Source organism: Corvus cornix, chromosome 5 (assembly GCF_000738735.6).
Source record: "Corvus cornix cornix isolate S_Up_H32 chromosome 5, ASM73873v5, whole genome shotgun sequence".
Lineage (NCBI taxonomy): Eukaryota > Metazoa > Chordata > Aves > Passeriformes > Corvidae > Corvus > Corvus cornix.
In genome coordinates, this window is record NC_046335.1 from 48,775,283 (window position 1) to 48,800,891 (window position 25,609).

The 25,609-nt window shown below is 44.6% G+C and overlaps 1 protein-coding gene across 8 annotated transcripts in view; it reads right to left on the bottom strand.

The window, feature by feature from the left end:
• Nucleotides 1–25,609, bottom strand: part of OSBPL5 (oxysterol binding protein like 5) — a 221,196-nt gene that overhangs the window by 155,844 nt on the left and 39,743 nt on the right. The window contains exon 1 of one of the 8 annotated variants that reach the window (XM_010394977.4): nt 20,747–21,161. The exons of 3 other annotated variants lie outside the window; for them this stretch is intronic. Coding sequence is in view for 1 of the 5 variants with exons in the window: in XM_010394667.4 (XP_010392969.2) it covers nt 19,624–19,674 (51 nt within the window). In the remaining 4 variants the exon portion in view is untranslated. Of the gene's footprint in view, nt 1–11,821; nt 11,845–19,623; nt 19,841–20,102; nt 20,173–20,648; nt 20,714–20,746; nt 21,162–25,609 lie in introns of those variants that run through there. 4 more of the 8 variants (XM_010395137.4, XM_010394887.4, XM_010394667.4 and 1 more) reach the window with 4 other exon arrangements.

The window sequence follows — 25,609 nt, forward strand, 5'->3', positions numbered from 1 at the left end:
CTTGCTCAGGAAAAGCTACTCTGGTGTGCTCTTCAGCACTGGATAGCCTGCCATGAACAGGGACAGCCACTTTCCTCTGCTGCTCACTCAGAGTTACACAGTGCTCATGCCCTGCCTCCTGGTAAAAGGGGAAGAAGCATTTATGTTCAAACCTTAAAAGAACCAAACAATGTGGAGCATAGAGGTGGTTGGGTTTGTACACCTCCTTCCACAGAATCAGCTTGTGCATGTGAAGCTAACCCAAGAAGAGTAGAAGAATGGTGAGGTAAGAGCAAAACCAAAAAACTAAGTCCTTGTCAACCCACCCTTTCTTACCTGAAATTAAATTATATAGGAAAGATACCAAATCTAAAAGGAGAAAAGCATATTTAGAGATTAAATTTAAAAATTAAAGTGTGCTCTTCATGTACTTTGCTGCCAAGACAATTCTCAGTATGCTGGGCTTCTTCTGTGATATTTGTAAGTAATAACTGCGCTGAAAGAGCACAAGAGTACCATCTCCTAGGAGACCAAGTGTAGCTGCAAGAAAAAACACAAATACTGAACTCCAGTTTTGAGAAGGCCAAAAGCCCCCAGTGTGCCCTGGAGCACAGAAGACCCACAAGAATGAAACTGAGCTCTGACAGTTGTTGGTCAGAACTCAACAGCATCAGCAACCACATGAAAAATATGTTCCACTCTGCTGGGGCTAACCTTAGGAGCAATGTGATAACCCACAATACTTCAGCCCTTTTAATCTTTGTTTTGAAAGGTCCTCAGACAACACGTCTCCTCCAGGCTCCCACACAGCACATGGGCTGATGACTCTAACACCAGCCTGATTTCTCCAAGGCTGCTGATGGGCTGATGCCTTTCCCAAACATGAAGATCCAGCTCATGAACTGTAATTACCAACACTGCAGATGCATCCAGATTAAGGAATCAAGTTACAGGACAGGTTTCGCTCTGGACTATCTCTTCTGGTTATCATAAACACAACTTGGTTTCATCTGAAGGCAATGCAGTTTGCATACTCCATAACTGCTCCACAACATGAAACAGAGCACAGGAACTGGAAGTCACTCCACAAGTGGAGACTGTATCTGCAAAGCACAATCCGTATCTGGAAACAAAAATGCTACTGGGAACACCCTGAAACCCCTCCCACTGCTCATTGTGTAGCACAGTCCTCAACCTCAAAACCAGATGAGAGTTTGAGCATGTACTACACTTCAGTAGGTGCTATAATTCTGGTGGTACAAGCATATGTGTAAAAATAGAAACTTGCTTTTTCTTTCCCTTCTGAGACTTGAACTCACATATGGACCACACCACATTTAATCGAGACTCAGAAAATCACCACAGCCAAGAAACTGAGGGGGATCACAGCTGCCTCTTGCTAACACCACATACTGTGTTTTCACAAAGGATCCACACAAGCCTGACTCATGCAGGTAAGCGGGAGGGAGAGAGACCACTCTCCACAATCCTGTCACCAAAAGTGCCAATCTGACAGTCAGGGCCATGACTGTCACTCTAGCCACTGAAAAGGGAAAACTCGGTTTGGGGCTCTCCCAGACCGTACAGACACAGCACTGCAGGGCAGAACATCACAACACTCTACCAGCAGTCCCAAGAGCTGGCTCTTGGTTTCCTGCCTTGACCACAGCTCAGCTGTGCCTGCATCTCTTTGGTCAACAAGCAATTAGTAAGGAGCCTTTCTTCCTAGCTGAGCTTCTCAGTGTGAACTGCACAGGCTCTTTTCCAGTTACACTGTAAGACACAAAGCAAAAGGGAAAAAATTCCGTGTATCATGCATGGGGAAAGAAGACAAAAGACTATTTTGGGTGACAAAAGCCTGACATTTCAAAGTGATGGATCTGTGGTCTGTGTGAGGAGTCAGCCTTGCCATTTGCAGCCCACATTACAGCGCTCCAAAGCTATTCATGCAGATTTGCCAATGCCGGTATTGTGTCTGCATGCCTGGCACTCCTGGACTATTCCAGAATTTCCCCCAGCGCTGACTAGACACATTCTTCACCATGCTAAGAAGAGGGTGATCCATTGCTTCAGGCTGGGGGGAAATGCAGATAATTGCTTTTGAGATGCAAACCCACAATATTTCTCCATCTTTCTGGCACATGGGGGAACAGCTGGACCCTGCTCTCCCACCCAGCAGACCAGAACAGCAATGCCAGGTCAGTGCAGCTGTGCACTGACTGGTATTTATAAGGAATTTGACATTTATGTTCTGATTTAGAAAAGCATAGAGCTCAAGCTGTTCAAGAACTGGCTTTATCTGATTTGCACTGCCCTTCTGCCCCGGTGGCTTTGGTGCATGCTACACAGCACTGGTGCTTGTCTTGGTGTGAGTGACTCTGTTCAGCAAGCAGCAAAGGGAGCCCCAAGCCCCATTCCCAAAACTGCTTCAGCTTATCCCCTGTCAGGAACGTGGACAGAGATTTCTCAGAGCAATGGCAGCTTTTCTGTTCACAAACAGTTCAAAAACCACCAAACCTCAAAATATTAACAGCAATCCTGCCTTCCCAAACATAACTTCAATAGACTTTGTCCCCCTTAGATTCATTCTGATTTATGCAATTACAGGGTGTGTCTGTACTTGCAGCTCTCCAGTATGCAAGTCAGATGCTCTGGAAAAATCTGGTTTCAATTATATGTGAGCAGTAGGGTATTCCCACTGAAAAATCCTACTGTCTGACAATGGTATTTTACGCCCGACCAAATACAGCCCTTCAGGTTTTCCAGTGCCTTTGGGACATACTAATTAAGCTTACAGTGCCTCAGTGACAGAAGGGAGTATCGCCACAAACATGCAAGGAAAAACAGCCCAAGACTGAGAGAAAATGATAAATTACTTATGGATAAGTTAGAAAAGAGTCAAATGGTAATGACTTTCCCTAGATGGATCAGCAATAAGGAAAGAAGTTGCTGGGAGCCATTTCCAAAGGAATTCAGGTCCTCAGTGTTTACTTTCACACTGCACTAGAGGTACTGATGGTGCTGAGGTGCAGCAAGGACCAATCCATCCAATTTGGTTCTTTGAATGAACAAGCTCTTAATGCTCAGAGGTAACAACCTTTAAGGCCTAACAATTGCCTTCCATACACACACTTTCCAGGAGAGGCATGTGTAAATTACATTATGCCATTTTATTTACTGGGGACTTGTTTGTTCAAGCACAGCAATATAAGTGGATAATGAAGTCAATGAGATTCCAAATCCAAGGCCTAATGTGTCCGTCTGTGCAGGCAGATAGCAATCTCTGCATGAAAACAGTGTCATTTATATGAAACTACTAGATTAAAGAAAAAAGCTATATACAGAAAGTACTGTATTTATCCTCTGCTATGGATAAACAGTACTAGTACATACTACAGTGGGTGTCATTACATATCAGCAAGGTCAATGTAGTGAGATAAAGGGGCGTCTCCTTGGTTGGCATCACAGATCACATGGCCTACAAACTGCACTCTATCATGGAACCAATAGCATCATTTTTCAGAGACTAAAATTAAATGTCAATCTCTGGATAGCCTATAGAGCATATCCACTAACAATGAGAGGGTGGAGAGGTGGGCATGGGGACACGGACAAACACATATAACCCACATATGAAGTGAACTGAAAATGATGTCACAGATATTGAACAAAATGTTTACAAGATAGTGTCTGGTTAAATAAACAGAAGGCAGAGACAGAAAGGAAAGTGACCTTGTTCTGCACAATAGAGGGAGTCATATGGGTGAACCAGACACCCCAAATTACCAGGTACTAGAACAGTACTGCAAATGTAGCTCAACCCCCAACATATTAAGTCCTGACTCAATCGTGTTTGCAACATGAGAAAATATAGACGAAATCATGTCAGTCACCTTTCTAAACATGACCATTTTCCACCTGCTAAAAATGCAGCAGCATACTGAACAGAAGCTCCAGGTGGTACAAATCAGTTCAGCTCTGTTGACACCACGGATGGCAAAGGATAATGTATCTTTACAGTAGCTGTTCTCATGCAAAATCAAGTGCACACATTGCTTGATCTCCCCTGGCAGCCTGCATGCAAAGGCATGAATGTGGACATACTCACTCTGAGACAAGTTTCACAAACCCACTGTGTTACGCCCCTGAGTTGTGGAACAATTCATATAAGGGGGTCTTAACTCTACTCTGCCCTTGTCCTTTTCTGGTCATCAAAGAGAGAAGATTATATGGATGACACAGTGGGAAAAACTCCGCTTCAATTTATTCAATAGAGATGTTTTCTTCTAAGGAGCACTAATCTGCAAGACTGTAACTTTCACTCTTCAAACGGAGCTCAAATTCCTGACCTTGGCACAGCATCACAGAGGACTTGTTTTCACTCACATGGATTAACTGTCACTGAACAGCTCATCCAGGATAATTGGCACAACCACTCCTCTTCTTCAAAGGTACCATTTCCTCACCTATTTTCCCTTCTTCCCCCAAATAGTACACAACACACACTATTATAACATGTAACAGTGACTTTAATTACCACCACACCAACTGGCGAGAGCCTTCTCCTGAATGAAGCCTGCCAATTACAGCCAAGGAAGGAAGGCACGGCACAGAGTTGTATAAAAAGCACCTGCAAGTGCCCTGCTCCAAGCACCAGGTGCAGTTTATGCACATGGCTATGAACTCTGCCTGCCCCTGGGAACGGAGCAGGGCAGGAGGAGCACCTGGCACACGCAGCTACCTTGCCTCCACGTTACAAGTAAGTGTGCCAGTACTGACCTCTTCCTATGGACAAACCTATATCCACTGCTCTTATCTGCACATATCCACACAGCTCACGTGCCAGTGGGGAGGCCTGTGATACATCCATGGTACTATCTTGGACTTAAGTCCAATATAATTTGTTCTGCGCTCAAACAAACGCCTTCCTCTGGCACTAAAGCTGCTATTTACAAACTTTAACACTTTGGGGTATGCAAAAGAGGATACTAAAGAGATATTGGCTCTATTTTGTGTTTCAACTTGGGCTGCCATGATTTGACATTCTGTAATCAATTTCACAGTATTTTTTTTCCTGTTAAACCTCAGGGGACTGCTTTGAAAAAAACGTTTGTTTGTTAGTAAAACCTGAAAAAAGCCCCACCTTTCTAGCTGGAGGAAAAAAAAAGCTTGGAAGTGTGTGTGGAACATAAACTAGAAATTTAAAAATTCAACAGTAAAGAAGGCTTCTTAACCCCCCTCCTTAAAGTTTCTATTTTTAAGCTGAGTTTCACAATTTCTAACATCCTCGAGATCTCCAAGACTGATGAAATTTTCCTTAATCTTTAATATTATCGCTAACAAATGGATGAGCAAGGTACTTTTTGAGAAGCATCGTCACAGCTATTTTGACTATACCCACATACTAGAGCTTTAATTTTGAACACCTAGTCATAAGCAATCTGTCTCTCCAGCCTTGAATTGGTCTCTGTCTCATTTAAATTTGGGGAAAAAAAGCTGGAAGAATAGCTAGCAGTCCCAAAATAGGACACTATTTTGCCCACTCTCCCATCAGCAAGTTTTAAAGGGCTGCAGTTCAATGCCCCACCGAACTGCACATCCCTCCAGCTGCACACTCCCTCCTCTTCCCTTACATCCAGCAATCATGTAGCCTCAGGATGTTCCTCGGTTTATGAAACACAAAGAAGATGGACCAGCTTCCTCTCACATCAGCTCAGCTAGTCCCTGGATTTTATATGTGGGACACAGTGGGCTTGCACAAACAGATGTGCAGAAGAGCCCGATTTTCCTGCCTTAGGAACATAAGTCACCTCCAGGACAGTTAGGAACCCAGTGCCCATGCTCTTTCAAGGGATTTACAGAGCTCAGAAAGCCTCCCTTGATTAATCCCAGCCCAGATCAACTAAAACAAAAGCAGATGACAGGAAGAAGTTAAATGCTGCTATTGTAAAGCACCTTCTTAATTTACAGCACACCTTTGAAGCAGGCAGCAGCAATTAAACACCCGCCTTTGTAATTATAACACAGGAGCCTGCCTCCACCCTCACAGCCAGCTGGAACTGCTCCCACTTCTGGAGAGCTCTTCAGCAGCCACGCTCACCCACAGCGATGCTGCAGCTCTCCATCTAGATTATTACTGTCCCAGACCACCAGCTCTGGGAGCTGTCTGAGCAGCACCTTGCCCTGACCGGACAGGGTAAGGACTTTGGGACACTGCTGCAATGCCAAATCTCAACAGTAGCGAAACAGGCCGAGCATCTTGTTTCTAATGAACTGAGGCAGCTGTAAGAGGAAGGCAAGAAGCTGGGGGAAACAAACATCAGTTATCACCCAGTGAAATCTTCCCTGACTTCATCCACAGAGAAAAAACAGTATCAGGGCCTGTCCAGGGCCCACAGTCATTTACATGCCAACCTGATTTATCTATAGCGATTTCTGCTCCTACACCAAGTCTCTCCTGGGCAACTTGATTGGGAATTTTATCCAGTGAATGGGCCATTTCAACCACAGTATATCACTAGCTTCTCACAAATGCTCCTCTCTGCTTGGGGGAGGAACACTCATCCATCAAATACCTTGGTGCCTTCTCTGCTTGCCACTTGCTGCCAACTATTTGCTTTGGCACAGCAGATCTCTGGACAGCAAGCAGGCATGCTGTTATTTTCCCCAGTGACAGCACTGAAAAAGGAAAGCATACAAATTATGTCAGTCCTGGGGCTGCCTTCATTTATCCATCAAGGAATAGGATTTTTTTGTGTGTGTGTCCCTAGTGCTATTTTTTTTTTTTAAAGATGCTGTAGAACTGCTCCCAGTTTTGCTTGCTCCAGAAGGGACAGTGCTGGATACATACCATGCTGGGGGGCTTGGCAAATAAAACTTCATGGGAAAAAAAAGTTTCAGCACAAGGTACCTGTGCTCTGCATGCCCCGGGAGAGTCAGGAAGGTCCTCTGCCCTGTTTTTACACACATTTTGCATCATTTTACACTTGTAGAGCAGCTGTTGTGTGGAATACCGGAAAATCCATGAACACCTAGTAAAGGGCATGTCCTGGTTCACCTACAAACATGGCAAGTCCCCAACACTGCATCACACTGTCAGTCCGTGAAAGGTGCAAGGCTCAGAAAAACTGGACTACAGTGAAAGCCCAAATGTGTATGAAGATAATGCCTTTACATATTCAAGCCATGAGTACAACCCATGAGCTTGATTTCCTACTTGTTCCCATCATCCACCTGTGCCTGTTCCCCAGTGTCCCCCCACTACCAACATAGCTTCAGTGGGATTTAGATCAGAACTTAAATGGATATATAGAATCAAAAAGAAAAAATCCATTGCAAGCTAAGGAGATATTGGAAACAATCGATCAGTCTTTGAAAGTATTTGGATCACTTCTCCTGGGAAGGACTGCAGCAAACAAAGCAAAGCAACATGTCTACCTAGGATGTTTGAAGCTGCAGGAAGATAGGTGTGGAAATAAAGCAAAGGCTGTGGGTTGTTGCAAGACTAATTAAACCTTGATTTAACTGGGGCTGCAATTTTAAATCTGGATTTTATTACTACTAATGAGGAGAGTTGCTGAAGCATTTCTTAACATAATTTTATCCAGCAGCCCTTGGAATGTATTCAATGTCAACTGGTATCTCTTTCCTGGGACAGACATCTATGCTGGCAGCTTCTACCACTGACACAACACATCAATTCACATAAAGGAAAAAAATCACCATTAGCTAAAAATATCGGAATGAAAACAAAATAGTGTTTCAAATGCCATGGTATTACCCTGCCTTTTTTTCCTTGGCTCCCTCTGTTTTCTGTGGCCATTGACATAGCCTCTGATAGCTGCAAAAAACTGCCTGATTTTGTATTAGTTTTTAAATAGCAGTGGGAGACATTTCCTTGAATTACATTTACGAAAAAACACCACCTGATAAATTTCTTTTGTAAACAATCCTTCCAAAGTCTGAGAAGAACTAGTGAATATATCAAGAAAAGGCCCAGTAAATGAGCTGTGAACAGAAACAGTGGCAGGCATGACGTACTTTTTCCCCCCCACTTTCCAGAAGCTGCTCATTAAGTCCAGTTTTAAGTGGGGTGGAGACAAGCCACAGAAATTCCCAGGATAACACTGGTGTCTGATTAATGAGAAATGTAACATCCATTCAACAGACTTGTAAGGAAGATATGACTGTTGCATGCACACAGGCACATTACACCCTGTGTTTGCCCCAGAGCATCTTGCCCACCTGCTCCCTTCCTGTTCAACTCAAACCTTCCTAAAATTAGGACCATTTCTCCAGTCTCATTCAAAGTTTCCACCTTTATCTCTCAGCCTGCCAGTGCTGATTAAACAAAGAATTTAGGAGCGGAAATGACTATATTCTGTGAGAGACACAGTCCAGAGAGCAGGAGGATGAGTACACAAACCCAAACAGAGCAGCGCCGGATGCTTTCACATGGGAAACCTTCTGCATCCTTTCTTACAGTAGAAATGGGCATAGAGAGGAAAGAATGAGCTCCAGACGTAAGCCATCCTAAGAAAGTTACTTTAAAGGCAAAGCTGAAGATTTTGTTGTTTGTGTGCTAAATACAAACCCTTAGGGGTTTTCTCTTAAGTCTGCTTAGGTACTCTGCACACATCTGCTGGGTGAAAAGGAGCAGCATGTCTGTTTGATACAAAGCAAGTACAGAAACACACTACATTATCCTGCACAACCCTTTAAAACATTTAAATACAAAAAACTAGAAAAGGAGGCCTGAATGCAATTCCCCATGTTCCTTGGGATGGCAGGAAGCTGGAAATGGTCCTTTAGCCCCCTCACAGCCAATGGATTGTTCCAGCTCCAGCACATTTCAGCATTTTACAGTGCATCACACATGGCCAGGACCAACATATATAAGGCTCTGTAAAAAAGTAAAACCCATCGAGTTGCCCAAGAGTGAAGTAATTCAACCGGCTGAAGTAATTCAAATGGCAAAACAGCATTTTTTTGAAATAAATCTATTTCAGGTGGATGTGGCTTGTTTCCAACACCAATTAATAGTAATATTGAATTCCTGGGTAGCTAAATATGCAGCTTCTGCCCACTGGACTTCCATGTAATTAGACTAAAAACCTAAAAAAACTGACTCTCTGACAGAGACTACAAAAGCTGTATCCCCCTAATACAGACCTTTCTACACACCCCCTTTTTGAAAGGATTTACATTCAAATTCATTTTGAATTTGGCAGCAAGAACTGCAGTACATAATTCTTCTGTCCACCATGACCATATAATTGTTATAATTCAGCTTTTTTAGACGTGCATTCTTAGGTATCTACAGGGGTGCTTTAGGGAAGGGTAGCATCAAATGCCCTGCTACAAGAGAAACAAGCTGGCACTCCCCTGCAAGACACTTTTGTTCACTTTCTGTAAAAAAAAAAAAAAAAAAAACACCAGCTCTGCTGCTTCTTGTGCAAACTAACAAACGACTCTAATTCACAGCACTAACACTCACCAACCTGCCCCCAGGGCCTGCTGCCCTCACCAACAGTAACCTTTTCCCTTTGAGCTCCCTCACATCCACCCAGGGTCCCCATCAGGGATGGCGTCCAAGCATCTCCAACTTGACTGCTGATGCTTATCCAGTGCCCAACCACCACTGTTATATTTAAGCCAGAGCCTTGCCTCCAACGGAGTGATCTCTGTATCAGAAAGCACCACGTGGAGTTACAATAAAAACAGCACTGCAGTTTCAAGCTGAGGCATCTCAGAGAACAAAAATCAATAGGGAAGTTTGTAGCAAAAGGACAAAAAAAAAGGATACAATGTTGTGTTTCCCTGAATTACTGTGCTTTGGACATAACACAGCATTCTTAATAGGTGACACAGAAAGCCATTCCTAAAAATTAGGAATATGTAACTTTTTGTGAACCCTAGACTATGGGGATGACTTTGGCCTTTTAAATCAACTTAATATCTCATTTTTCAAGCATCAACTTCTAATAATTTCTTTCTGCTACTATATTCAACATCCAAGGGACACTTTTTTTCTTGCATCTTCCCCATACCCTGCTACAGGAAAGGACAAATCACTGGAATAGGGACCAGCAGTATCAAAAGAAAGCTGCTTTCTCATTTTTATACATTTGTACCCGCTGGTAATTCGTCTTCTACAAAGCTGGGGATGGCTGAAATTTTGTTGCAAGGAAACCATGCTCTGTTTAATAACAAGAACAATCAAATGCCATGATTTGTAGGAAGCAACTTTTCTTCCTTGACCTTTTTATTACTGGCAAAATGTCAGCAGATTATTAAAGTGCGGAGAGCACAATCTATGATAAATAACCTTGTGTTGCCACACACCAGACCAAAACACCCCCTCCTCTCTGTCCAGACACATACCTTAGCTTTCCAAACCAGCTCTGATTTATAAAGAAATATAGATAACTAACAGAGTCTGCATGCCAAGTGCAATACCGTGGGTGAACAGGGCTTGCTCAGTTCCTGGAAGCATAAACAAGGGGGGAAGGAACAAAAAGAGCAAGAGCCAGAATGCAGCCTTACTTTTGTATGTGACAGCTGCAAGATGACTGCTGACATAACACATGCGATCTTCATTCTTACCTGAAGTATGGCAGCATGAAAAATTGGAAAGGACCCAGCAAAAAACCATAAGGCTGTCTCCAAGTCTTAAATCAACTGCAATGAGACTTAAGATGTTCAACCTACTTAACTAATCAAAGACATTTAAGGGATCACCTGATCATAGCCTGCAATCACTTAGAGGGAAAAGATGTCAGCTGGAAAAAAAGAAGGTAGAAAAATGCCAGATTTAGAGAGAAAGCACATATCTTTTACTGTAAAGAAAACTACCATTTGCACACATTTCTGAAGAGCACAAAAGAATCACCAACAGAAATTTAAAGGCACTGCCTGCCTTAGGAAAAATGCTGTAACTCAACCAAAAATTACTAGATTTAAGAAATCCCAGGCTAAAATCCTGGCAGACGCAAAGTGAAATGACTGGGATAGGACTGATACATCTGGCTTTAAAATCCAGGATGCAAAGAAAAGCTGCATTGTCCAGAAAGCAAACTCCAGCCTTCCTACCTGAGTCCTCTTTCTCACCAGATAAGCACCTTAGGAGATGACCATGCCAAGCGTTGCAGAGCCTTTCTCCAGCTGCCCGAGCCCTGCACCTCTCTGCGCTGTAATCAAGCAGCAGAGCAGCCAGCGGCGGGCAGCTCGTGCTGCTTGTTAAACATTTCTAGCCCCAAACACTGCATTTCTTCTCCACTTAACTCTTCTAAGGTCCACTTCCAAATCAGCCTGAAGAAAGTACTGTTTTGCAGACTTCAGTAAAATAAACCTTTTTATTATTTCATGTGCCGTTTCGTTTCCTGGTACTCAAAGCTAAGTGGCTCAGATATTTACAGTACTGGGAGCCTCATCTAAGACAGCCTCACGGAGCCAACAGCTCACAGCGCAGTAGGACTGCCCATTAAAAACACTACGGAATAATTCCAGGCTTCCTATGGGCACCATCTATGCGTGCAGCTCAGCTCATTTTCTACACATTATTAAAAGCTACACTACTTAACTCACCATTTAATTTTGACGTTAAATGAAAGCAAAAAGCATGACAAAAGAATGGTAGTGAAAAAAAAAGAAAGAAAGAAGCTGTACCTGAAGGCTTCCTAGTAGCTTTATCCAGAGAGTAAACAAGCATACTCTGGCTGGATCTGAGCCAGCAGACAATGCCAAATAGCCCCAAGAGGAGATCAGACCCTCTCCGTGCCCTCATAACAGAGCCCTGTAGGCCAACACAGGAAAATAAATAAAACCCAACCCCAAAACTTACTTTGCTATTTTTCTGGTGCAGACAGAGGCACAGAGGTGCAAGCAATCTCCCCACAGCTACAGGAGGTCTGTGATGGAAGCAGGGACTAACACTGATCTTCTGATTTCAAAGCCAAATGCCCTAACCACAAAATTATCCTACTTGCATTGCCTCAACCTGTCTCAATCCAGAAGAACCAAAATACTGGAGAAGGGAAGGAGGGAAAGAAGGGAAGAAAACAGAAGGTTTATCAGGAATATTTCTGGTCCACCTGGGAGCAAACACTGCTTACATTGGTGCCCCGTAATTGCACTCCAATGAATTTGGAACAATGGTATGAAGTTTAGTGCTCAAAGTACTCAGCTTTCTGAGAGTTTAAGCAAGGCTGACACAGCCCTTCTCTTAAAGCAAGAAAAAGCCCCATATTGCTTAATGCTTTTTATACAGGGGCCTGGAATGCTCAAGAGATTAAATAATTCACACACTGCCTTTCCCCAGGGGTTCACATCTAGCCCAGATCACAAGTGTCAAATACAATCACATGTACTCTTGATAGACTTTGAGAGGTAAGAGCACGGCCCGAGTGCAACTCCCAGGAGATAAATGCTTGTATGGGATAAGTCCCTGTGGATCAACTTAGCAGGAGCCCTACCAGGACAGCAAGAAATACTGCACAGAAGTGGTGTCTCAGACCCCAGGGTACAGAGGTGAATAAATGAGGGAACATATTTTGGTTTTCCCCTTGGACGGCATCAACTTCCAAAGACACAGTGAAAGCCTGCCCCAAATAAATCACTTTCATCCATATGGAGAGGCAGGTTGTGCTTACAGCAGCTCCACCTTAAAAGTGGCATAAAATAAGCCATTCTCAGTTGCATCAAATATGCCAAGACAGTGAGCTGGTGTGTTTTTACATGGGGTACACAACTGCACACCTTGTGATCTGCTCAGGCTCTCAAACAAGGGGGGCAGAGGGAAGCAACAGCACCAGCTGCCGCAGCTCCAGCACGGGAAGAGCAGCAGAGGCGGGTGCTGGCGGATGGCACGGAGAGCTGGGGTGCACCCACTCAACCTGCCCAGGGACTCAAGATGTTGCAACTTGCTCCAAGCAGAAAAGAGCAGCAAACCACGGCTTTCTCTGCAGTGTGGGCAAAGCACGGAGGGAGCAGAGCCTCCGGGGAGCCATGCTCCACTGCAGTGCCTTCAGAGCTGCAATGGCATTTGCTGTGTGTGCCCCTGCTTGTGTAGCTTCAGGCTTGGCTGGAGGGTGCAATCTGCTTCTTCACACTATTTCCACAGTCATTTTCGCTTGGAGTGCCTGCTGTTTCCTTTCATGAACTGCTGCATCCCTGAGGTACAAAGGGCAGAAAACTCTTCTAGCAAAACCTGGCAGTCAGCAATAGAGAGGGGAAAATAAATTATTAAGGACCACATTGGGGCAGGTTTTCTTTCTATCTGTCTTGAGCACAACTTAACTCACTTCTTCCTTCCCCCATCATGGCTACAGTAATAATGCACAACTATTCATTATCCTCATCTTAACTAGAAAAGCCTCCTTCAATTTAGCACTCAATATAATTATGGTAAATTAAATAGCGTCTAGAAAAAGTCTTACTTTTTCAGAGCTATTATCTTACCTCTATGAAACTCTATCAGTTAAAAGTGAAGCTAGCTATTAAACAATAAGGGTTTGTAGCTATTCAGTGAGCAGAAAAGTGAGATGTTCAGTGGAAAATTGTTCAAATTCTATTTCTAAATTCAATACCACATCTCCAAGGGAAAATGGGAGAATCTCATTAATGATATCGCAGCGTCCCTCTCGCAGTGCAGAGATAGTACTCGAGCACCAATTCTCTGTTCACTTGCCTTCACCCCAACACTTTTCTTTTCTAATATGAGGGGGAAAAAATCTGCATTTTATAAAATCACAAGGTAAATTATTGCCTTTGTGTGCTTTCAGCAAAAGCTCTCTCTGGCTAATGATGCATCATTAATCTGATTTCTGCAAGAGACATACAGGATAAAAAGACTTGGCTGCCATGAAGTCAATGGGAAAACACACAGACTTTGAGAGGGTCACGATAAACAAAACCAAAAGCCATAAATTTCCACACTGCCACTCTGAAAAAAAATAAAAACACGAAGCATCTACAACAGGTACTCAAGAGAGCCTTTTGGTAAATGGTTGTTCTGTGTTCTCCTAAATAAATCAAATGCTGGCTTGATAATACTTGGAGTGATACTAGAAGCATTATTTTTAACACAACATAAGCATACCAGCCATCAGGCATAAAATATTAAGCAGGAGACATCTTTAATATATTGTTTTTCAGCAACTGGGGGAACATTAGCAATAATTAGCAGCCAGCACTGGAACTGCTCTCTGCTAACTGTGCATCTTGTGGGTAACAGCAAGTCTTATGTTAACACAGCGATGTCAGCTAACAACAGCTTTATGGCAGAGAACAGCATATTGTGCATTTCTGGGAAAAGGAACCTTTAGTGCTGTGGGGATTAATATGGTTAAATTGCTTCTGAGTCACAGCCTGTTGTTGCTCAATATTTCTCAACTTGGTCCCTACCTACCTTTTATTTCCTCATGGGGATGCACCTGTTCAAAGAGAATAAAACTGCCACTGTTGCACCCACTGTCTTAGCTCATTTAGACAAGTTATTCAGTATCTTGCTTACATAATGAGGTTCTTTTTATTTATATTGCAGAACAGCCCAGCAGAATCCAAGACAATGCTGCATTAAATATTGTGTGAATTTACAATGAGAGACCTTGAACAAAGACCAAAGAACACATAATCGAGGCAGAGAGAGGATGAAAAAGGCATGGAAAGGTGATTGACACACCCTGGCCATGTACCTTCTCAGGGTACTCAGAAATGAGAGACCCTACACTACACTTCTCAGATATACTCATGGCTAGGGGATCACCCAGCTTCTCAGCGCACCTCACCCTCTTGGAAAAGAAAGCTTTCAGCACCTACGCTGAGGGATTCCACATGACAGAACTTGAACACCAGCTTGGGAAAAACTAGGTTAGATGCCTGACAGTCTAGGCTTGGTTTACACAGCCTCCAGCCCTGTCCACAAGTGGAGCTCCTCCAAGTCTACTGCAATGCATAGGTGTATGAATAAATGAGTGCAGGTATTAAAAAATGAGTGCAGGTGTGCCAAGGTGCGTCCCATGACCTGGAGTCCAGAGAGAAATTCAGGCAGTAACAGCAGTTTGATTACAGGCAACAAAGCCTGGGTGGCTCGTCAGTCAAAAAAACCCCAAAACAACCAAACCAAACCAAAACCCACAACCCCAAAAAACCTCCTCAACAACCAAGAAATTGGGCCTCATTTGCATCCACTGAACCTGAATTAAAACAAAACAAAACAATCTTATACATGATTATACACATTCTTATCAAATTAGATCTCCTCTTCAATGAGAAAGGTTACAAAGTCAGAGCAAGACAAGGAGGCTGGGCCAAATGACAGATGTTAAATGGAAAGAAGGAAATCTACTATAAAGGAAACTGTAAAATACAAAGACTGTGTATTTCATATCTAACACACCTGTGTCCTGCTCTAGACTGACAATAACAGAACTCCATGGAAGGCAGTTTAAATTACTGCCTTGCCCACTAGCGCTGTAATTTGTACAGTGCATTCAGTGCTCACTGAAAGCCTTCATAGTCCAAGTAAGGATTTACAAATTTACAAAAAAAAAAAAAATTGCTTAGACCTGAACTGTCTTTGACCCACATATGAAAGAAAAGGTCATGAAATGATCTGCAAATCCAGATTACTTTCCTTAGTAGGGTAAGGGAAAAAAAAATAATTCACTGCATCAGCAACTGTCAGGCTTACAGCAGTGCATGAGGTTCTTTTTCGAGGCAACACAGCAAGAAAAGACAGAAAGATTCACCTTATAAAATGGAAATCTCATTTATTTGCATCCATGCCAGGAGCTTGCCAGAATAATCACCCTGACAGAGCATTAATTCCAGTAGCAATTTCACATTCACATTTCAGGGGTTTTACAGATGAGCCAGCAGCAGCTCCCCGAATGAGCTGTGCAATGTTTGATAAAGTGTATAAAAGCCTTGGTGACCTCCTACTACTACATAAAAGTGATTCTCTCCTGATGCTGAAGTCATACCAAAAAGAGAAAGTACAAAAATATCAAAACAATAACAAAAAAAAATTTAAATGGTTCTTTTCATTCTGCCAAGATTACCCACAATGATCAACAGTTACCCACACCATGCAATGGAGTAGAATTTCCTTCGTCTCCTTACTGGGACGTGGCTATATATTGCTGCGTGGAGAGAATTCCCCATCATTTTTATCTGAGAAAAGAGCAAATCAATTCAACAAAGCAATCCTAGCATAGGCTTTGCACTCTTAACTGGCATCAAACAACACAGATAACAAAAGCCAAGCTGTTTCTGCAGTACTGCAGGTCGGAAGGAACAATGACACTACAACAGTTGTCTGGAACAAAATTCATTAGCATGACAATTAAAGTGCTTTTTAGAGCAATCTCATGATTTTGCCGAGAGAAAACTGAAGGAGAGCTAGCAGGACACAGCTTTTGTGCCTGAAGTGCTGGGATGCAGAAGGACCAAGTTCACATTTAAGCTTTCCACTCAACACAGAACGAGACATTTCATCCCTCGATGCCTCTCTGCCACATCTGATAGATAAGCAGCACGTCTGCTTTTATCTCGGCCTCTGCTGATCGATTTAGACAGCACACCCTTCAGGAGTCTACTACAGTAGCATTCCAGTTTGGGAATACACATAAAATAGCTATTACATTATTCCTTGGGGGTACAATTTCACATTGATTGATTCACTGACAGATCAGATAGGATGAAGCAGGCAGGCTCCATGTTGATTCCCCCCCTCCCCCCCTCCAAGGAGACCTGCACACGTCCCAGTTTATTAAGGATGTGAGTATTTCTCTCTTGCCTTTAGCGGGTTAATTTTTCTCTGATGCTATAATCATGCAAACTGGGTTGCCAAAACACTCAAACTCATAAAGCCCTGCAGTCAATTCCCAATAAGTTGAAGCTTGGCATGGAGTTTAACAAAACACATAGAAAAACTACTATCAAGAAGATTGCCAGCACGGTAAAGTTATTGATATTGGAACAGAGCACAGACCTCAGTGACACATTGCAAAAAGAAAGCCCAGGTATACAGCTGTCTGTTTATTAAACAAAGAGGAGAACTGAGCCTTTTCAATTCAGACTTTGATTTATACACATATAAATCCTTCAATCCGAAAGGAGTGCAAAGGAAAAAATGGCACAATTTCAACTGTAGCTCTATAAACTCTGAGACTAAAGAACAAGGGATATGCCCATGGTTTTTATGCAGCTTGAAAGAAATTAAAAAGCACCACCACACAAGCAGCTGGACTATTCTAACCTAAAAAAAAAAAAATCCCCCTTTCACATCACTCCCCTTCTGTGATGGACAGAAACCATTTACAAGTAACTCTTACTAGCCTGCTGTTAGCTGCTTCCAATTTTGCAGAATATTCCCTTCTTGTCCCTTGATCTTTTTGTATTACACAGATGCATATACAGTTCCTGGAGCCACCTGATGCAAGCACAACACTCCCACGCCTTGAGCAGAGAAAGAGTATTTCAATAATTAAAAAATGTGGAAACCCTGGGCAGTTTGTACACTGCTCCTTAGTCCTCCACAGAGGCTCAGCAGCTGTTTATCAAAAGGGTGTTTTTCAGGATGGTTGTCTCCTTCCTCCTTCATTGCATGACCAGAAAGAGCCACAGTGGTGGGGAGGAGCTGGGATGAAGGCAGAACCTGTGATTTGGACACAGCCCTGTACAATTAAATGCACCACAACCACACAGCTCCAAAATGAGGGCTGAGCACCACCTGGGAGGAGTTTGCTCTGTCTCAGACGCCTGGTGCTCCAAAGCACAGCATAAACACAATGACAGTCAGGAGCCTCCATGAGGAGTGAGCAAGCCCAGACCCACACTGAGACATGCTGGCAGAGCAGGTCACCGTCATTCCTGCCCAAACTCGTGTGTATTTGGCATTTGGATTGTTCCCATTCCCTCAGCTGCTTCTTGTGTTTCCTTTACCTTAGTAACCACAGCAGGCATGCACAAACACCTACAATGTGCTGCCAGAGACATCTCATGTTGAGGAGCGGAGGCGTGAGGAGCAGCCTTTCTGGTTGAGAAAACACTGTGCTATTAATGCTCCAAAGGCAGGGACGTCAGGAGAAAAAACACTAAATGCAGCTTTTCCCCCAAATAAAACAGGAGATCAAATAGCACAAACCTGTGCAGTTGCACAGGGGGGTCTGTGCTCCGCAGCTCGGAAGCAGCAGGGCCCTGCTGACACACTTCAGGGCAGTTTCATTTTTACCTCTTCAGCCCCAGATCCAGCACTAAAAGACCTTCAGCACTGGCAGCACTGGCAACACTGACAATCTCACAATTGCCTCCAGCAGGTAACAGCTCTCTGGGACATGAAGTGAGTCTAACCCAATTCAGATTAGCGTAACCAAAATTTTTATGATCTATGAACATAATAAGAATTAGTCGGGTCTCAGTTTTGCTCTGAGCACGGCACACTGATTTCAAACACTGCACTTTACAGATTATAGGAAGGACCTTCCCTTAGAGATATCCTGGGTTCCAAACCACAGCACTGTATCAGAGAGCCATTTTGCTCCTGCTGTAGCCAAGAAAGCACCTTGCTAAATATCTAATCCAGCAATGGAAACTGAACCACCTGTACTGTACAAGCCTCCCTCCCACTCACCTGATGAATCAGTTTTGCAATAAAGCACATGAAAATTAAATTAAGCACCATGAAAAGATTAGAGCAGTAAATCCGCCTTTCAGTTACTTTCATGCATCACCATGATTAAATCATTCCTTAGGTTCACTTTGTCCACTTCAAACCAAAATAGGCGGTGGGCAGGACTATGGCCTGCATTTTCTCCCTGGAATCAGAGAACTGCTGTCTGTACCTCCATCAATAGTGCCACAAAGTAACCCCTGGAGCTGAAACTGACTCCCTTGCTGCCCCCACGCCCTTTCAGCCCAGCTCAGCTGTCCCCCTGCTTGCCCGGCCGGGATGGGGACACTCCCAGGGTCACCTCCCATCCCACTAGGAGCTGCCCAGCCGAGAACACCCATTCTTCTCTTCTGGCAAGAGAACTTACCACACACAAAGCCTGGCTTGAGGCTTCTGTCTCTCCCTCCCCACTCACACCGCTTTGGAAACTTGCTGCCAAGGAGGAAAGGTGGCAGCTGGGGACACATCCAATGCAGTGGCTGTTCTCTGCTGTACAGACATTGCTGAATACTGTTGTTATCTCGTACATCAGTGCAAGGAGGGGGAAGGAATATTTTGACAACAAAGATACTGCTGCAGCTGGATGAAATGAGGTGACTACACAGTTTAAAGAACTTTCCCCCTCACTTATGTTAAAGAATTGTTTCACACTACAACACTTTAGGTTTGCATAGCACTTGAAAAATACGGTTTCTGATCCAGCAGACAGTTGCACGTGCTTATATTTTTATTTCTCTAGGAATGCTGCCTTGCTTCACTTAGTGCAAGCTAAAAGCATTTCCAAACGAAGCTTTCCAAAATCTGGTTTTTAGATAGCGATGCTTCTGGTCTCCACTGTGGTATCTGTCAAAGCGCCTATAGGAAGGGTAATTACTATTGTCAATTAAATGTAGCCAAGTAGTAACAGTGCGGTCTCCTTACTAGTTCCTCACCATGCTGGAAGAAGTACATTAAAAATGCGTTCCACCTACCAGATATTCCCACATGTCTAAAGAAATCAGGTCTCCTTGACAGCACGCCATCCACACGCCACACCGGCCTCTTGCTGGCCCCCCAGCCCTGCCATGCCGAAATGTCGGGGGGCAGGGGGGTCACCCCACAGCTCCCATCGCCAAACCCCAAAAGGCACACGTAGAAACGGCGACGCACAACCTGGGCACAAAGCACGGGCAGAGGCGGCAGGGTTACCCTCCCAGCGCTCAGGCCCTCACCAAAATCACGCCGCTCGCAAGACGACGCTGGGGTACCACGTTATACTTAAAAACAGGCAACCTGGCAGCGCGGGGTACAAGAAGAACAGCTAGCACGGGAGGCGGGGGAATGGATTTATTGGGATAATTTAGGGCGGGGGGTGGCATATGCTTTTATAGAGTATTTCGGGGAGGATGGCTTTGGGGGGTTCGGGGGAGGACGTGGCTTTGGGGGCAGGGGGAAGCCCGGCGCGTCTTACCTGGCCGGGGCGGCCGAGCCCCCGCGCGGTGCCGCCCTCAGCACGCCGCGCCCCGCCGCCGCCGCCGCATCGCCGGGACACGCGTGGGACGGGAGCGGGGACACGCGTGGGCCCCGCCGAGCCGCTCGCTGCCCGGCGGCACGGAAAGCGCGCAGCGCCGGGCCGCGGCCGGACAGCTGCTCGGGGGAGGCGGCGGCAGGAAATACCAAAAGACTGATCCAACCACGCTAGGAGAGAGGGAGGGAAGAGAGGGGGGAATGGAGAAGAAAAATAGAGGGAGAAAAAAAATAAAAACGGAGCGGAGGGGGGGAAAAAAAGGAAAGGAAACGTGCAAAATCCGGGCGGGATCGGCGCGGCGCGGAGCTGGCGCGGTGCTCGGCTCCCCGCGGGAGCGCCCCCGGGGAGCTCCCCGGCCTCTCCCGGCCGGAGCTCGGCTCCCTTCAGTTTGTTATTCCCCCCCACACTCCCCGCAGTTTGTTTCTTTCTTCTCCTCGGCACAGGGAGAGCCAGAAGCCAAGGCAGAGTAAATAAAGCAAAACCACCAACCTCCTAAACAAGAATCAGGCGGACCCCCCGGCCAGCAGGCAGCAAGCCATCCCTGGGGTTCACTGACGCCACGCGCAAGATAATGGAGAAAAGCCAACCTGGGGGAATCACCACGGCGAAGCCCTGCAGCTGCAGGAGCAGTTTGTCTCAGCATCCAGCCACACGCCGACGCCGTGGCTCAAAGGCGCCCGTGCAGTATGCAGCCCTGACACGCAGCTGGGCACGCTCCCAGCTTCGCCTGTGCATCCAGAGCGAAAAATCAATCCCATGGCAAGCACGGACCCCTAAGCTCCTCCAGACGAGGAGGACAGTCCAATCATCGCATCCCTGGCCGCAGCCCGCCTGCCCTTCGGGGGAGGCATGACTTTACAGGCAGCAGGGTATCTGGTAAAGCATCACGGCAGAAAACGACCCAGCCACACGCATTTAACTGCTGCTTCCTCTCGCCTTCACTCTGTGAGTCCCACGGTTCAGCACTGGACCAAAAACAGGAAGCCAAGCAGGACTTCACACCGCCTTCATCTCCATGGGAAAAGGGGTAGCAGAGTTAAAAGGCACCCAAACTTTCTGAAACCAAAATCACATGAAGGGATAATGTGAGCAACATGAGTCTGATATGCATCACTAAAGTCTGAATCACCCAAGTACAGCTGAAGCTTTGGTGCAAAATACAGCATGAAGCTCAGACTCATGCTCCTGAAACCAGAAGCCTCAAATCATGTGCCTGAAGTGCTCTGCTACCCCACCCTTCACAGAAAAAGCCAGCTCTTTTTTCTTTTTAGTATGTGTAGCCTCTGAACCAAGACAAAGACCACTAGCTCTGATGTTCCTCATACTACCCAGGAAGCCAGCTTCCAGTGCTAAAAACCAGCAACTCATTACTTGAAAAGGTCTCCCAAATCTTAATGAAAAATCCTGAATTCACCCAAAGCTGCAAGCTCAGCTTGGACCAGGGCACAATTTCTCTTGCTCACTGCCTCCAGCCAACTCCAGCCCATGCACGGACTACAAGGCTTCACCCTGCACCACTGATATCCATTTACCTAATGCAGTAGAGGTAGATGATTTTCTCCTAATGAGCTATACCTAGCTAGGAGTAGAGCATGGTGCTGGAAGGAGAAGTCACCATCCATTTTTGCTCTTTCCTGGAAGTTCTTGTACAAAGCAGAACTATGAACAGATCATAAACTATGAACAGCTCACACACCCTAAGCTGTCCCTGCTATTCAGGAGTCACCATAGCCCTTCTCTACCCTGTAAATAAGCCCCTGAATCACTTGCATAGGGCAGGTGATTTTAAGTTCACCTGTATTTGTTGTGATTTCTGCCATCATCCATAAGGTGTGGAGAGTTGTCATGATTCCAGCTTCCTTCAAGTTAGTCAGGATTTTGACTTAATCCTCACCAAAACTTCACCCTGTGGGCAAGCCTGTACTGTGCAATGGGGCAGGGCACTGCATAGAGATGCCAAGGCCTCTCATCATCCTGGGAACTGCCAGGTTGAGCCACCCTCTTAGAGAGCAAAGCAGCTCCCCCTGCCTCATACTGCCTTCTCACTCTCCCTGCTGCCTCCTGTCCTGTCCGTTCCAGGCCACACTGGGATCCTTTCTGTGTCCTCCACTCCCTTTACCCTTCTGCTTTTAGAGTTGGAACATTCAAATGCAGCCAGGTAGTTTGCCAGCACCTTGTCTGGTACAAATGTCTTTCTAACTAAACCATGGACTTGACATTGGTCCGGCTGTCTGTCTCCAGACTGGCTTTGTCCCACCGTGGCTTCTCGGCTAGTTTGGTACAGAGATCTACAGTTTTTAGCATCCTACATGAACCTCAGTGGGACTTAGAGTTCACTTCCCAGGGATTTCCATTTTAAACGTTTTTTTAAAACCCTTCTAAAAGTGCTTTGGTGAAAGATTTCTACTAAATTATTTTCTTATCAGGCAGTCATTCCATGATTACTAGTGTTTCTTCTGTTCACTGCCACATTGCCACACACCACTCATTTGATAAAAAACTGAGCGTCCAAAATTATTTCTGTCAAAACTTAGAGACCCCCATAAAAATAATAATACATTATGTTTTCCTATGTGCTCTAGGACAGTGCGTGTGGCATTAGTGACATGGATACACAGAGCAATGCTTGTCAGTTAAATTGTCAATATTTTGTCTGTAAACTGGACCACCAGAGAAAATTTACCTCAGACTGATGCTTTGCATCATGCAGCCACAGCATTTCTTACGGTCCAGGGAGCCCTGAACTTGCATTTGCTGTGTCTTCAGGCCTTGCACCAGATGGGTCCTCTGACTCTGGTTTAGAGCAATCCATCACTTGCCTGTCTGTCTGTCAAAGCTGGGACCTGGACCTGTTACCCCTTTATAAGTCCCCCACAGAAATGGGGGGACCAAACAAGGCAAACACTAATATTTTTAAAGACCATTTTTCACAGCCCTCTAGTGTCTGTTCCGTTAACAAGCATTCAGAGGACACATCTCCTGGTTATGTGCTGTCTGCAGTCCATGCAGATACACCTGAGCTGTGCATAAAACCCTGAGTGGGTAGATGTGGAGTACAGAGCTCATAACCCAGCCCTGCACTTGGGGTGAGCTTTGCTGTGTCCTAACGCCACCTGAGCTCCCTAGCTTAAAGCTAATTCTTCAGTGTCCCCCAGATACGATATATCCCTTTGACAAAAGCTCTCTGATGGATGTACCTTGCAGTTAGAGCTGAGGACCCTTCTGGCTTCAGCTCGCCTTTGCAAGAAATCAGTGTTCCTTTTAGGGGGTTTGCAGCTGTGTTATTTCCTTTGGGCATTTGCCGGTGTTTGCAACACTTAACGTTCCCACCACAGCAATATAGCTCTGTCCTAAAAGGGCTTGTAAACTGGTCTGAATTCTATCATAAACAAGGGTGACAAAAGCAGCAAAGCACAGTAAGCTTTAATTCTAGTGCTGGGAGAGTCAAGTCAGGGTGTTTCAACTGTTTACTCCAGTCCTTACAATCCAATAATGCAACTCAAAGACTTTGATAGTCAGAACACTGGAAAGCAGTTATCTCCTGTCTTTTTATGACAACCCTTAGAGATGTGCAACAACACAGTATCAGTGTTGTCTAAAAACTGTGGTAAATGCAGACAGGGAGGTGAGCTGCAGCAACAGACATCACTCAGTTCTCTCAGGTCAGCAGCCTGCCTAGGAAATGGTAGCAGTGCTTTCCCGTGCATCTTCCTTTTCAGATCCTCCACCTTTCACAACTGCTGAATGAGCTCCTCTTTCCCCCAACAGAGCTCAGACCCCACCTGTGTGAACTATAAACTCATATTCATTTTGTAGAGTCCAGCAGACTTGCATTTTATGCTTTCCTGCATCTCACAACATATCTACGATAGTTCTACAAGCTCCCGTTCATGGCTAGAGAGATAGTTAAATACCATTAAAGCCACAAGATATATTTATTGGCCTCTATTAAAATGAAAATGGAGAGGATCATATTCCTATCATTATAATTACTTACACTGGCTCTACAGCCATAACCACATTAATCAGACATCATATGAACGGTTGTTAGCATTGTAAGATACTTGCCCTTGAGCTTATGGCACATAGTGAGATAAGAAGCAGGAAGCTTTAAAACAAATGAGTTTAAAAAAATGTTATTAAACACGGGTCTTTGTGATTAGCCATAAGCTTCAACACAGCTGTATACAATTAATGATAAGGAAAAGATCAGTTTTACCCACAAGTGTTTTCCAGTGCAATGTTCCTTAGCGAAAACATTCAATGCCATATCTGGACAGAGCAGGACTTTCTTGTTAACCTGTGGATACAAAAATGCTGCTAGCAAGAATTTTCTTGCTTCTTTCTAAGCCCGTGGGATACTTTTCTCTCTCATGAAGAGCTTAGCAGAAGTTCTATAAACTATGAACACCTGCGACCTTGTAGAACTATGTTTATGGTACAGTAGAAAAATATTTTGACAATGGATGTTTAGGATTTCTAGCCAGTCCACCCAGGGGGTGACTGATCCTTTGTCCAATTAGACTATGAAGAAAAAAGTCTGTAAAAGAGTTTGTAAAATAATTAAAGAAATCAATCTTGCTGCACAATTGCTACCTGTTAGATCTTCTCTCCTCTCCTCCCTGCGGCTGCAGGATACAGTAATATTTGGTACAGTAATATTAACCAATAGTAGTCTGTCTGTTTAGAGCTCTGAAAAAAACATGTTTGTTCATTTTACATTTTGGAAAACAGAGCTGCTGCTAAACCAGGATCCTAATTGCTAGTTTGCTGGAACAGGTCTCTGGAGAACTTAGTTAGAAAAACCACAAACATGTCCCCGGGAGCCACTGGAGACTGGAGTCCTCTTGTGGCAAAAGGTAGAGGAAAATTTCCAGCGACTGATTACTGCTGAAAGCTGGGACCTAGTAAGAGGTACAGGGAGTATCTGCTTTGTGAAGAGCTTCATGTCACATTGCAGAGCATAAAAGCAGCAGCGTGAAGACTTCGCAGCTGGCAGTGGGCAAGCATCAAAAGGAGCAGGATGCCACAATGTTTTGATACTGCAGACTGTGCTTCTGTTTACTGTGGTAGCTCCTGTCTGTTAGTGTGTTCCCTACTGGGATGATGTTTCTGGCTGGGGCATTTTGGTTTTTTTCTGTCTCTGTTAGCAGAGGTAATTTTTCCTGAGTGGTTTGCTAGCAAGAACTTTTCTCCTGGCTAATATATGCACTGTACAGTATCAGAGGCCAGCTCCTATCCTTCTTATCAGTCTGGTGCTGAGGCGGGCAGATAACACAATTCTAAGGTCTTGTTTAACTCCTGCTGCTGTTAATTCCATCTCCTTTTCTGCTGTGTTGTTCCTGTCTGCAATAGACCCTAGGCCTTGAGCTCATCTGAGGAGACATTTCTATGAATGATGGATGTTGGCCATGTTAGTGCCGTGATCCCTGCCTGGAACAGCACTGCAG